General features: G+C 38.8%; 3 protein-coding genes across 6 annotated transcripts; 1 reads left to right on the top strand and 2 right to left on the bottom strand.

The window, feature by feature from the left end:
- Positions 1–12: 12 nt before the first annotated feature.
- LOC18044138 lies at positions 13–1,848 on the bottom strand. The gene is made up of 3 exons (XM_006436145.2): positions 1,599–1,848; positions 891–1,233; positions 13–250 (listed from the first exon to the last, which is right to left on the bottom strand). Exons 1-3 carry the CDS (start codon positions 1,754–1,756, stop codon positions 188–190), a joined length of 564 nt encoding a protein of 187 aa, XP_006436208.1. The 5' UTR covers positions 1,757–1,848; the 3' UTR covers positions 13–187.
- A 153-nt stretch (positions 1,849–2,001) lies between these two features.
- Positions 2,002–4,796, top strand: LOC18044737 (pentatricopeptide repeat-containing protein At2g16880). The gene is given in 2 exon segments (XM_024185230.1): positions 2,002–3,603; positions 3,605–4,796. Coding segments are annotated over 2 exon segments (2,328 nt in total). The 5' UTR covers positions 2,002–2,142; the 3' UTR covers positions 4,472–4,796.
- Positions 4,797–4,925: 129 nt separating this feature from the next.
- LOC18044736 lies at positions 4,926–11,005 on the bottom strand. Of its 4 annotated transcripts, none has more exons than XR_002905922.1 (4): positions 10,837–11,005; positions 6,335–10,625; positions 5,715–5,804; positions 4,926–5,401 (listed from the first exon to the last, which is right to left on the bottom strand). XR_002905922.1 is itself a non-coding variant. In XM_006436143.2 (4 exons), the coding sequence occupies exons 2-3, from the start codon at positions 10,603–10,605 to the stop codon at positions 6,376–6,378; spliced, it is 4,119 nt and encodes a 1,372-aa protein (XP_006436206.1). In that variant the 5' UTR covers positions 10,606–10,625; positions 10,837–11,005; the 3' UTR covers positions 5,462–5,804; positions 6,335–6,375. The 4 variants fall into 4 exon arrangements, 3 of the variants coding, with proteins under 3 accessions (XP_006436206.1, XP_024041194.1, XP_006436204.1); XM_006436143.2 differs by lacking the exon at positions 4,926–5,401 and having other exon boundaries at positions 5,462–5,804; positions 6,335–9,116; positions 9,228–10,625; XM_024185426.1 differs by lacking the exon at positions 4,926–5,401 and having other exon boundaries at positions 5,462–5,804; positions 6,335–9,628; positions 9,686–10,625.
- Between the last annotated feature and the right edge of the window lie 2,325 nt (positions 11,006–13,330).

The raw sequence follows: 13,330 nt of genomic DNA, 5'->3' as shown, positions 1-13,330 counted from the left end.
AAAAGAAATTAATTAATCAAATGTGTTTTTCATTTTTTTCGTTCCCCACAAAAGCTAACTCATCTTGTAAAGATGAAAGACTTGTGTTTTGTTTCAATCTTGTATCTACCATTTTTATTCATAATACACGAAATGGATTCAAATGTGAAATTCAGAACTAAATAAGGTGCGCATATACATCTGCTCGTCAGTCATCAATAGTATAGACCACCCCATTCTTCTTGAAGCTGTGTGTTGTGTGATCCACCACCTAGGCGAAAAGATCAACATGTCATATTATATGGGCAAAACAAAAAAAAAAAAAGGAAATAAAAAAGACCAACCAACATCTTATTAACCAATCAAGCTGTCCAGAATTATCGGGCATCATAATATGATTAGCTATCAGTACAAAGAAGTAATTACATTGGCAACAACAATGCAAATGCATCTCTAAGGTGAAACTGTAGGTAATGATGGACAATCAGACATGTTTGATAAACCAAGCAATGCAGAAGATAAAGAAAACTAAGCAATGCACAGTTTTACCCAATTTCACACTCGTTCATAGCAAGTTGTCATCGTATAACAAACTCCTCAAAGCTAAATTTTCAAGAGTAATGGAACAGTGCACATGCTCATGGTGCAAGACGAAATTCCAGTGGTCAGACATGGAAAATTGGCTTCTCTAAAACATAAATTATGATTTTACATCAAATGCCTTTGGCTGAATATTGTATTAAATTATCCAACATGTCGTGTATCATGATGAATCAACACAGCACGTATTCTTAAACCATCCTCTAATGAAGTTGCTCAGTGCTAAATTTCCTAGGGGTCATTCATTGCCACCAAAAACCATATGTAAATTCATATATGCAGGACAAAGAAAGAAAGAGCGAAGAGATCACATTGGTGTTGCTCAGTTCTAGATTGTAGAAGTCCATGTCGTCAGCCTTAAACAAAGGCCCAGCATGCCATGTTCCACGATTAAGTTTAAGGAACTTAGGACCTGCTATTTTGAAAACACGCACATCCTCAATGGCAGGAGGAACATAGAAATGACCACAATGTGACCGCACGATGTTTGTGCCCATGTCTCCTTCAGTTTCTGTTGAATCAAGGATGGATGGCTTTGCAACTCCAAGATACCAAACATGACCGCCGATTGATCCTAGGCATTGAGTTACGCTTGCATGATGTGTAATTGTGGAAAACTTGAGTGGTCGGTTTTCCAAGTGCATAATGTAAAACCTGTCATATAATCATGATGAAAGCCATCATCAAATCCCCAAACAAACTTTTACTGAATGAAATAAAAACCACTCGTGCACATCAGTTTCCTCTTTAATTTTCAATTCAGTATTTGTTGCATAAATTTGATATAGAGAGCTTCAATTCCATCAACGCTTAGGAAAAGAAGAAGAATAGAGCCTACTGAAACTTAGTGAGGCTTTATCTCCTATAAAGGTAACAAACAAAAACTAACATAATCCAAATTGCGGTAAATATATGAAAAAAAAGAAAAAGAACCCAGAAAATGAAAGTATGCAAGACATCTTTTAAAAATCTTAGATAAGTATGATGAGATAATCATAAGCCAAGAATAATTGTGTTACCTTGGTATCCCACGGCTAAGATCTAACTGAGCATCTTGAGGACCAAACTCTTCACCGTCGGCAGAAGCCTCTATCACTTGCCCATATTCTTTAAAGCTCTCTGCTGTTGCTTCTATTGCCCTCAGCTTCACTGTCACCACCTCTTCTTGTTTCTCCATTTCTCAGCTTCAGATTATTTTCAATCAATGGACACCGCAGAGAGGCAGCAAAGCAGAATCATAATAGCTTACAGGTTACATATGATTTATAGCAATTGTAGGAAATTACAAATAAGGGCATGGTTGAAAGCTTCGAAACAAATAGTCAAATTTTGGAATTTTATTTTATCGGAATCCAACGTCAGAAACAGTATAATATGTAATTAATTGTATTTTTATTAAAAGTTAGGGATATGCATGTTATTTTAACTTACCATCAAGACACGACGTCGTTTTGGTTGTGCGTTTCTTCCTCGTCATCTCTTCCTCTCTTCTTCAATCTTCAAACCCTAAACCCCTAAAAAACCATTTTTACAGACTCACAAAAGAAACCATTTTCCATTACAATGAACCAAGCACCATCAACAACAAAAACAAACCCTAACCCAGAATTAGTAGAAACCCTAACAAAAATCCTGACCAAAGACAAAACCCCACTTGAATCTCTCACTCAATACACTCAACACTTAACACAACCAGTGCTCATCTCTCTTCTCTCTTCCAAAACCCTAGCCAATCTTCCCAACACACTCATCTGTTTCTTCAAGTGGGCCCAGGACCATTTGCCCCCTCCTCTTACTCAATCCCCTCTCCCTCTCCTTTCCCTTCTCCCTTCACTTTTAGACCGTTGCAAATACACCGATGCAAAATCTTTACTCGTTGCATTCATCAACAACGACCGCCAGCATGCGCTTCATAGGTATTTGCTCAATCCCCAGATGTGGAACCCCAGGAAAAATGGTTACAAGTCGTTAAAACCTCTTTGGGATACCTGCATTACTGCTTATGTTCAATGCGGAAAACCCCATTTGGCGGCGCAGCTTTTTAGCAAGATGAAAAGGTTGAGGATGAAGCCTAACTCGCTGACTTGCCATACGCTTATAAATTCTTTGGTAAGACACCCGTCTTCACATTCTATTTTGCTTGCGAATCAAGTTTTCGAGGATATGATTTATAAACTTGAAGTGAAACCAACTACTAATACTATTAATGTGTTGATATACGGGTGTTGCTTAGAGAACAAGATTACAGATGCGCTTAAATGGGTGGATAAAATGGAGGGTTTTGGTTGTTTGCCTGATAACGTGACTTATAATACGATTTTAGATGCTTTGTTTAAGAAAGGGAAGTTGAATGAGGTTAAGGATTTGCTGTCAGATATGAAGAAACGAGGGTTGGTTCCGAATAGAACTACATATAATATTTTGGTTTCTGGGTATTGTAAATTGGGATGGTTAAAGGAGGCGATGAGAGTTGTGGATTTGATGATACAGAATAAATCATTGCCAGATGTTTGGACATATAATATGTTGATCAATGGGTGGTGCAATGCAGGCATGTTGGAAGAAGCATTTAGGCTGAGGAAGGAGATGGAAAGTTTGAAGTTGTTGCCTGATGTGGTTACATATAATACGTTGATTAACAGGTTTTTTGAATCTGGTCGTAGCATGGAGGCATTTAAGTTGATTGACGAGTTGGATGAGCATGGAATCAAGCCAAATGCAGTTACTCATAATATAATGATTAAGTGGTATTGCAAAGAAGGGAAGATAGACGAAGCCTGTAAAATTGTGAGGAATATGGAAGAAAATGGGTTTTCACCAGATTGTGTAACTTACAATACATTGATAGATGCAAATTGTAAAGCTGGAAACATGGAAGAAGCATTCAGAATGATGGATGTGATGGGGAGGAAAGGCTTGAAGATGAATACTATTACATTAAATACCATTCTCCATACTCTATGTTGTGAGAAGAAGCTTGATGAGGCATACATGTTGCTCAATAGTGCCAGTAAGAGGGGTTATTATCTTTGATGAGGTGAGCTATGGCACTTTGATAACAGGGTACTTCAGAGATGAAAAGGCAAACAGAGCATTGAAGCTTTGGGATGAGATGAAAGAGAGACAAATCATGCCTAGCACTTTTACCTATAATGCTATGATTTGGGGGCTAAGTCAGTCAGGGAAGACTGAGCAAGCCATTGACATGTTGAATGAGCTTCTTCAGAGTGGTATGATTCCGGATGAAACTACGTTTAATACGATTATTCATGGGTTCTGCAGCGAGGGTCAGGTTGAGAAAGCATTGCAGTTTCATAACAAAATGGTTGAGAAGTCGTTCAAGCCAGGCATTGTTACTTGTAATATTCTTCTTTCTGGACTTTGTAGAGAGGGTATACTAGAAAAGGCTCTGAAGTTCTTCAGGTCATGGATTTTGAAAGGGAAGGCCGTCGATTCAGTTACTTACAATACATTGATATCTAGCCTATGCAAGGAACGTAGACTTGAGGATGCATTTGGTCTTCTCTCTGAAATGGAAGAAAAGAAATTAGGGCCTGATCGATATACTTATGCTGCCATCCATACTGCACTTGTTGAGTCTGGTAGGTTAGAGGAAGCACAGAAATTCACTTCAATAATGGTTGAAACTGGAAAAATAAACCATCAGGTGGTGCAACCAAATACTTCTAAGACTCCAGAGGAAATTGATCCAAGCTCCATTTCTTACTCGGAGAAAATCAATGAACACTGCAGTCAAGGGAGATACAAGGATGCATTACAGATTTTTGAAGAAACAAGACAGAAGGGTATCGCTATAAATAAGTCCACCTACATGAATCTTATGAATGGGCTTATCAAGAGACGAAAAAGCATATCCAAAGCAGTTGATTAGTTGCTACTCTTTCATTGTTTGTTTCTTCGCATCAAATAGAGGGTAGGACGTCATTTCGGCATCAACTGAAACTTCACAATGACTTATTCATCGGGTAATACGGACCCTAATCTGACGGAGCATACGCTCTTCTGCTGCCGTGTTTTGTTCAAATCTATTGACAAGTTTTGTAATTGATTGAGGGAAAAGCAAAATGCATGACTGTAAACAGAGGCACACCTTGTATATTTTTGTGCATAACATGTATTGGATACGCGCACTGCAGTACACTTTGTACTGTGAACCGTACGTGTAATAAATACGTTTTGTATGGTCGATAATAAGGTTTCCCATATTAGAAAAGAAGCAAGATTCTTCTCTTTGGTTGAATGCATGCTACTGTTTATTAAATCCTTACTAAATTTCACTTGGAAAAAATAACAACTGCAGAGTTTCTTCAACCCGTTTGCGTTTGGTTCTATAATTTTGCCTTTGTATCCTCATTCCCTTTCACTGATCTGACGATATTTTTTCATTTGCAAGTTCTTGTTCTTCTCAAAATAGTCTCTTAATACAAAGAGGAAAAGAAAACATAGGAACTAAATCTACTTGAACTGAACTGAACTGAACAGAATAAGCTCATTTACCGATTCTTCACAATCTAATTTAATAACTTATCTCAGCGTGAATAGATTTATCATTACACAATTCTCTGTTAACTTCCACTAACTTTAAGCAGATTCATCGGTTCCTACTTCTCTTAAAGCAGCTTGTACATACTGCTAGCATTATTAATAAATCAGTTTTAATTAGTCCTTTAATTGTGTTTCCCGTGTAATCACAGCATTAGTATACTCTTGCATGAATCGGCATGAATGATGATTGGACATCCGATATGCACATCTTGGGAAAAATCTTGCACACAGCTCCCATGCGTTGGCAACCCACAAACTGCCAATGCCAGGAATAACTCAAAAGAGTGGAACAAAAGCATACACCGCAGCCTTCAGTTATTAACAGCCCTCATATAAGATAACAGAAGGATAAAGCATAAAATGATCGACAAGAAACATGATTCAATTGTGGAATCTTTTAATGCTCGTGGACAGCATCGCACAGAAAGGTCAAAGTTGCTATAAGTTACTATACATTACACTGAAGCATGCAGGAGATAATATCATGCATCTGTGCATAACTTAAAACAAAATGCAAACTTTGAGCAGAAGGTGAAGCAAATAACCAGATAAACTAACAGCCTGGTTACCTCCTTTGGCGACCTCTTTAATCAAGCATATGCCATAGCTTTTTTTTCATCAGCACCGTATCCGCCAACATCCTCAATGTCTGCCCTATCCTAAAACATATCCATCAATTAACAAAAATAAGTATGATAAGATTTTTGTTATGAATCGAAGGTGATAAAGGATGAATCAAAGGTTACATCACATTACATCATACAAACAGCTATCTGATTAACTTCAATTTAATAGGGTGCCAGGCTCATATGTGGGCAAAATCCATCACATTATGCAATACGCAATAATAACAACATCCAAAGGTTCACAAATAAGAAGCTCTTCAGGACAGGCTGAGTCTAAAGAGGGAATGAAGCTTCCATCTCAACGATAAAGATATGACATGGAGAGACTGGTGTTCCCAAAAACTACTAAAAAACCAAAATTCCCAGGATGTTTTAAGATAACATCTGCTCCTACTTGTACAATTTTTGGTTCAAATGTTAAGATAACAAATACTAGTAATTTAATAGAAATATTTGATAAGGAATGTCAAAACATCTTCTACAAACAAAATTTGACAGAAATCATAGCCAAGAATTCCAACATTGAACAGTATAAAACTTTCGGCCCAATAGCTAAAAATTACCTGATATTTCCATCTAAAATCCACCTCTACGAGTATTGACATCAAGTTGCATAATCCTCGCCCAGGGATGCACCAATGGGTAAAGCTTTAAATTGTTCTGAAATAGTATAGCTAAGCTGGTAATTTACAACCTTGGGTCCAAAGATATTGAATTTTGTGGCACTACTGTGAGCAACTTCTGCATCAGAACATTTCTTGAAAACCACTCTGGCACGGCTACTTTCCCTGTCAACTTCCGTCTCAGATTCCTTTAAAGGTCCAAAGCACCTAAACATCTTACTCAGGTTTGTCTCTGAAGGAATGGTATCCATCTCAGAGAAGTTAATTATGAGCTCCGCTGGTGCATTCTCATCCACATAGCCCGGTGGTTTCGGTGGGGTCAGATCATGGTTTGCATCAGAATATTGCTTCCTAGAATACGACCTACGACTCTTTTGTACAGGTTTCAGTTCAACAGGCACAACTTGATATCTTTGGGTATTTCCACTTGTAGCTGCTGGTCCTGCTGGTGCTGCTGGTGCTGAAGGTTGCTCTTCAGCCCCATTTTGGATTACCCTGTCTGTCCAATAAGTGTCACTCATATCCTCAAATTCAAAAGTTTCTGGAGAACCCATAATTTGGGATGATTTTTTCCTTTTACCGCCAACTTTGTCAATAGCACGTCGGTCTGAAATTATTGAGTTCCTGAAATCAGAGAAGAAACTGATGATCATGTTCAAAAAACTGTATCCTCTCATGGGATCTTTTGCAGCCGAATGAAGTTGTGATAGCAAGTCATCTAATGATGAATAGTCTGTTGGAAGAATCATCCTCTTTCCTTCGGCATCCTCAAAATTTTCAAAAGAATCATCAGAACCATCGGCATCAAGTTTCTGCAGCCTCTCACTATTACTCTTCAGAACAGATGAAGATCCAGTCATTTGGCTTGCAACTCGACGAATACATTCACCAATTTTGAAGGATGGCTTAGGAATATTAGCCGTCGAGATAGACACTTTTGCAAGGGAAATAGTTTTCCTTCCATCTTGTGACGAGTCATCTCCTGCAAAATCAACTACCTTGCGCTTCTTGATAGAAGATGGTGAAACCAACTTACCGCCAGCTTTTCCATCAGAGTCAAATTCGTCATCATCTAAGGAATCAAATGAACCAGTCATCAATTCAGACAAACTCTTTTCCTTTTTACTAGGATACATGCTATCCTTCAAATTGTGTTTACGTTTGTGATGAGAGCTTCTTTGAGTTTCAGAGTATATATGTTCATCATCCATACTAACTGGAGTTGTGTGCATCTTCTCCGCAAAGTGTGAAGTATCAACACCATCTTCCGCTAATCCTCCACAAAATTGGAATTCAGGTAGCTCAGAATATCCCTTAAAGTGATAGAAGGACAGCAGCTGAGCTTTAGCTATCACAAGCTCCAGTCGGTCAGCCCCACCAGATGGAGATAGCGCGAATGCCTTCATAAACTCAACTAATTTATCAGGTTGAAAAGACTGAGCACTTGCACATTTGTCCACACCTTCCCTCTCACTTGATTCCTGCCGGATTCCAGCATTCTCAACAATCTGTAATCTGATTTTATCATATGCATCCTTTGGTATGCAGGGGCATGCAAGACCCAGCTCTATGCGTCTGCTGACTTCTTCTAGAGCACAATTGACAGCATTCTGAAATACTTCTGCATTGCTCTGCTTCTCTACCTGAGAGAAATGTGAATAAAAGGCCCTTAGCTGAGATGCATCAACCCAAGCAAATGTCCGATCCCCAAAATAAGCAACCAGAAAACAGTCCTTCTTATGATACTTCATTGCCTTCTCGGATGCATCTGAAGGATCATAAATCTGTCCGGGCCACCACGGATGGCTCCTGACTTTACCCCAAACTAAATCAGACACAAAAAACTCTCCTTCATCTTCCAGTGGCAACAGACAACTAACCCGATGGGGTTTCACCAAGCTTCCTCCCCTTGCAGTTACTCGGTGAACAAATTTTTCCTCATTGGTTTCGGTCTGTTCAGTATCACTATCCTGTCCCTCAACTTCCATCTCCTGATCTCCATGTAATGCAGCCTGTTCAGCATCAGTAACCCGTTCTTCAACATGCATTTGACCCTCAACAGTTGAATCAACTCCAGAAAGGCTACCCGCTGCACTCATATCTCCTTCGGCAGTCTGCAGACCTTCACCTTCATTTATGACTTGAACAGAAGGGCAGGGAACTTCAACAATCGGATTTGAAAAAACCTTCTCATCCACTGCGGTAAATTTACCACCAGCAACCTGTTTTTGAATTTCCATTTCTTTCCCTACATCTGGTTTTACTTTCCCTAAATTTGAAGCAACCTGAGGCTGAGCAAGATGACACACCCCTGTATTGTCGAATCTCTCTTGAAGTTTCAATTGTTGATCATTCTCAGTAGGCATCTGGACCTTCGTATTGGAATTTAGAGCCTCCTGATTGTTTATCAAAGGAATTTCACCACCTCTGGTAGTGACTTGGGTATCTAATGCAGTATCCATGGCCAGTCTCCCATCCTTAAAATTCTGAACATCTCCAGAGCAAGATAACATCTCATCCAATTCAGCCGTAGAAACTTGTTCATGAATTTCCATTGGTTCTTGAGTATTTGAATTAACCTGAGTAACATAATGAGCAGTACCCTGGTCTAAACACCCTTGAAACTTCGATTGTTGGTGATTTTCACTAGGATGCACATTTTTGTCCATCATGGCATCTTCGCTTCCAACCACTTGGGTTGGATGATAGAAGGATAGTGAATCTGCATAAACATTGCAGTGATTTTCAGTGCTCCCATCAAGTCTTCCAAAATTTCCCTGCAGTTCTTCCAATGAAAAACTTAAATTTTCATCGAAAGAGTCAGTTTCCATACCTTCCATGGTAGAACATATAAATTCCTCTTTATCCATCTCTGCAACTTCCCTCGTAACAGCAACAGGATTTTGATAATCCATGGATTTAGAGTGTACACTAATAATACTGTCTTTTCCTCTTCCTCTGTCATCTGTCATAGCAATTGGAATTTTCTTTTCTTCTGAACTAGAAATAATCCCCTCCGTAGAATCAATGCCAACAGCATCAATCTTGGGCTTCAAACCCTTGTCATTGACCGTAACTGCAGCTTTCTCAACAACCTGGATGGGAACACTTAGATATTCGACGGTTACTGGGGAACCTGCAACAGCGACTCGACTACAAGGATCCAGTGTTTTATTGTTCGATGTATGCAAATTCTGCGGCTCTACATATTGCTGTGCATCCCCTCCAGCAGCATCGATTTCCCTACCTTTCTCAGGACCCTTAACAAGTTCTTTTGCATCTTTCCCAGCAGCATATATTTCCCCACCTTGCTCAGCACCCTGAACCAAATCTTTGGCCACAACATCTTCATTCTCCCTATCAGCTTTCTTCTTAACAACTTGAGTTTCTTCATTCAGAGTGCCAGACTCCACTGTAGAAGATCCGACCACATTTTCAACTCCATGGCCTTGTGCTTCGCAAACAACACCACTAACCATTTCACTACCTCTCTCTGCAGCCTCATTAGGCAATCCTCTCTCCAAACCCTCCTCCGCGGATGCCACCCCAATGTCCTCCGCATGAACAACTTGAGTTTCCCTACCCGTTGAACCCACATCTGTTGTAGACCCTTCAACCTTAGTCCCCATTCCCCTGTCTTGAACCTCATCATCTTGAGCTCCATTTTCGTGAGCACACAATTCATCAACTATACAACCTTCACTCTCACTTCCAAGCACCTCCTTATTTCTCTCCAAACTCTCCATGGCAGCTCCCTCCTCTGCCAAAGACCCTTCAAACCTGGCTTCCAATCTATGACTTGATGACACTTCAACACCAGAAACCCCACTTTCCCTAGCTCCTAAATCACTAACTACATCCCGGGCATAACTTACACTTCTCAAATCTTTCTCGACACCAGCCTCAGCAGACCCACCGCCACCAAGACCACGAATCTGTTCATCATTCAAATGCTCCTCACCTCCAACTCTAGCACCATTACTGCTACTGCAAACCCCATCAACAACAACATGCGAACCCAAAACCTCCACCATTACATCCTCCTCCCCACCAGCCTCATTAGACCCCTCAATCTTACCAACCTGAGACTCAGGTACCGTGGACTCAAATGGGGTTTCACTTTTACCATCTACATGTTCACTAACTGTCACAGTAGAATCTCCCAAATCACCCCTAGAAACAGAAACATCCTTGTCTTTCTGTTCATCCATGAAAATAATATCTGGGTATACTTCAAAATCAAGAAAAAAAAGGAAAAAAAAAGGAAAAAAACAAAAGAGCCTCTTTAACGAAACAATTCCCAGAAAAGCTTATAAAGCTAGTACCAAAACTTAAAAGAGAAATTAAATTTACAAGCCATATGAAGCATGCAATGGAAATGGAAAGTAAAGATTGAATCTTTAAGCAGTAAAACCCACAGAGAAAAAGATTAAAAGTCGTACCTTTGTTAGATCTCCAGAGTAGTGAAAGCCGAGGGTTTGGGTTTTAGAGAGAGAGAAGAAAAAGGGGGCGTTTGCGTTTTGTTCATAAAATGGTTGTCGTTTAAGAGATCTAATAAAAGAACTAAACAAAACCCGAGCACAATGGTTTCTTGTCCTTTTGCACTTTCAAGTGACTGGTCAGCTCCCCCTTTTTTTTAATTCGATTTTCACTTGTATTTCTATTTTCCCAAAATGTTTTACGTTTTATGTCTGTGAGAATTGAAGTATGAAGTACAATGATATTCAAACACGTGGAATGAAAATTTCTGTTTGCCTTGATTATACACGTGGCCGTTTGTGGAAGTGGTAGCATGGAGGCGTTATGCGTAGTACGATCAGTGATGTGATCGGTGACGACACTTTTTGCCTGGGGATATTTTCTGCGCAGGCTTGAGTATCTCGATAAGCTTCTTCTTAATTGACTGACACTCACTTGTATCTTCAACCTTTCCCCGTCACAATGAGTTTTCACGTCTTAATAACTAATAAATGATTAATTATTTAAAACCTTCCCTCCAGTTGTTTATCATCTAGAAATGTTTGTTTCTTTTGAAATTCTTGAATTTATTTACTTATTTTGTTATATTATTTATAAATAATAGAGTATAATTTAGTTTCTTTTTAAATAATGTGTATAATTTCATCCATTAGTACGTTTCCGAAGAATTTTGAAAGATGTCGTACTTACGTAGATGTCAATATATAGTGGATTTTTTCTTAATGATTTTGTTAATATTTTACATGTTGTGTTTGAAGTAATTATTTATTATTATTATAAAACATTGTTATTTTTTGGAGGCGACCATATTCGATTTTTTTTAAAAAAAAAAAAGCTCAGTACGAAGGACGGAGCAAAATTTAAATTTTTTTTTTTTTCAACTTTTGTCTTCCTTGGAATTCATACACAAACAGTCCGTTACCCGTTTGCCCAAGCTCCTACATGACGAAATGTGATAAGAATGTGAGCACCATTCAGTCAATGAATAATTTGTCAAATTGATTAGTTATCAAATAATTTGTCTTTTCTGTAGCTAATTAGTTATTAACAATTTATGTTTTATTTTTGTCCCCCTTAAACAATTCATTGTGCTTTAAGCTAATATAAGGTTTTTATTTTAATGCGATTTGATTAGTTTAGAAGCTAAATGGTAAGAGGATTGAGTACCTATATATGGAGGTCTCTCTCTATGTTGAAATATCCTCATACATCATACATACACCTAAAATGAAAATAAAGTGGCCGAGGATACAAGGATTAAGGCATTAAGACAAAATTTCGGAGATGGGGTAGAGGGAAAATTGACCCCTTTCCCATAAGTAGTCTCTACAAAATTTCTACATCTTCAAACATACTTACAATGTGAAGTCTATATTAAATATAAGTAAAAAAAGTACAATAGGCCTCAAAATTAAACCAATAAGAACAACTAACCAGCAAGTAGCAACAACAAATAACATATCCAGATTCCACTTAATCAATTTTAATTTATGAATAATTTAAGTTGTTGAATAATTAAAATCCGCACATAAAACATTGCTCTCACCCCTTCTAAAAGAGGATTAGTGTATTTTAAAATACAGTACCGATACTCACACCACATTAAGCCCCAAACACAGCGTTTTGTTAATATTATCTATGGTCACTGTTACGCGTTGACTTATCAGCACACGCGCGCCGTTCGCAGCACTCACTCTCTGGCTCTCCCCCTCACGGCTCACTGCCACAAATCTCAGCAAGCCACCAATCTCCCCTTCATCCTCACCACGCTCCGTCAGCGGCTCTCCCCCACCCCTCTGCCCCTCCTCTCTCCAACTAAAGGTCGCATGGTTCATGGATGTGATTACTCTTTTGCAGTGACCCTTATCTGTGATCGGCCCTTGTTACTCTGCATGTTCATTAGCTTACTTTCAAAAGTCTAATTTTCTATTTAGTCAGCCTCATTTATTACTAGTTTAGAAAGTGCAACCTTAGGATCTTATTTAACACTTTGTACCCTGCATTAATAATTTAATTTTATAATATACAGATGCATTCTAATCCAAATATGATTATGGTCTGTTGACATGACTGTGTCATAGAGTTTTCCATGCTGCAATAATACTAATCTATCTTTTCTTGGAACTCTCTGCTACCCCTGAAAGTCAATTGCCTGTTGGATATATATATATATTTTTTTGGGTGGGGGGGGGGGTGGTGGGAACCATGATACGGCTTATCTTCTGCAACAGCGTGCCTGACCTCCTAGCTGAAATTTGATGTCGATTCCTGAATCAGCCAGTCACTTTCTTTGTTGAGCAGCATACAGAGTGCGATAGACAGGAATTATCTGATGAGTACTGTACTTTACTGGTTTTGCTTGTCAACCCAACAAAGCATTACCATGTATATACCTGCTAGCCCAGGAGGATATAGCTTCCATGACACGGTGCATTCAGTAAGATCTGCTTTACATGC

The sequence above is a fragment of the Citrus clementina genome, unplaced genomic scaffold, assembly GCF_000493195.1.
Source record: "Citrus clementina cultivar Clemenules unplaced genomic scaffold, Citrus_clementina_v1.0 scaffold_4, whole genome shotgun sequence".
Classification (NCBI taxonomy): domain Eukaryota; kingdom Viridiplantae; phylum Streptophyta; class Magnoliopsida; order Sapindales; family Rutaceae; genus Citrus; species Citrus x clementina.
The sequence above is the reverse complement of the archived record's forward strand: the minus strand, read 5'-3'. Positions and strand labels throughout refer to the sequence as shown.

Bases quoted from the DNA above. Each gene is read 5' to 3' on its own strand.
- LOC18044138 (XM_006436145.2), bottom strand. From the start codon at position 1,756: ATGGAGAAACAAGAAGAGGTGGTGACAGTGAAGCTGAGGGCAATAGAA. The intron at 1,234-1,598 runs GTAACACAATTA...ATTATATGACAG, and splicing joins CTTAGCCGTGGGATACCAAG to GTTTTACATTATGCACTTGG. The intron at 251-890 runs GTGATCTCTTCG...CTTTTCGCCTAG, and splicing joins TAGAACTGAGCAACACCAAT to GTGGTGGATCACACAACACA.
- LOC18044736 (XM_006436141.2), bottom strand. From the start codon at position 10,605: ATGGATGAACAGAAAGACAAGGATGTTTCTGTTTCTAGGGGTGATTTG.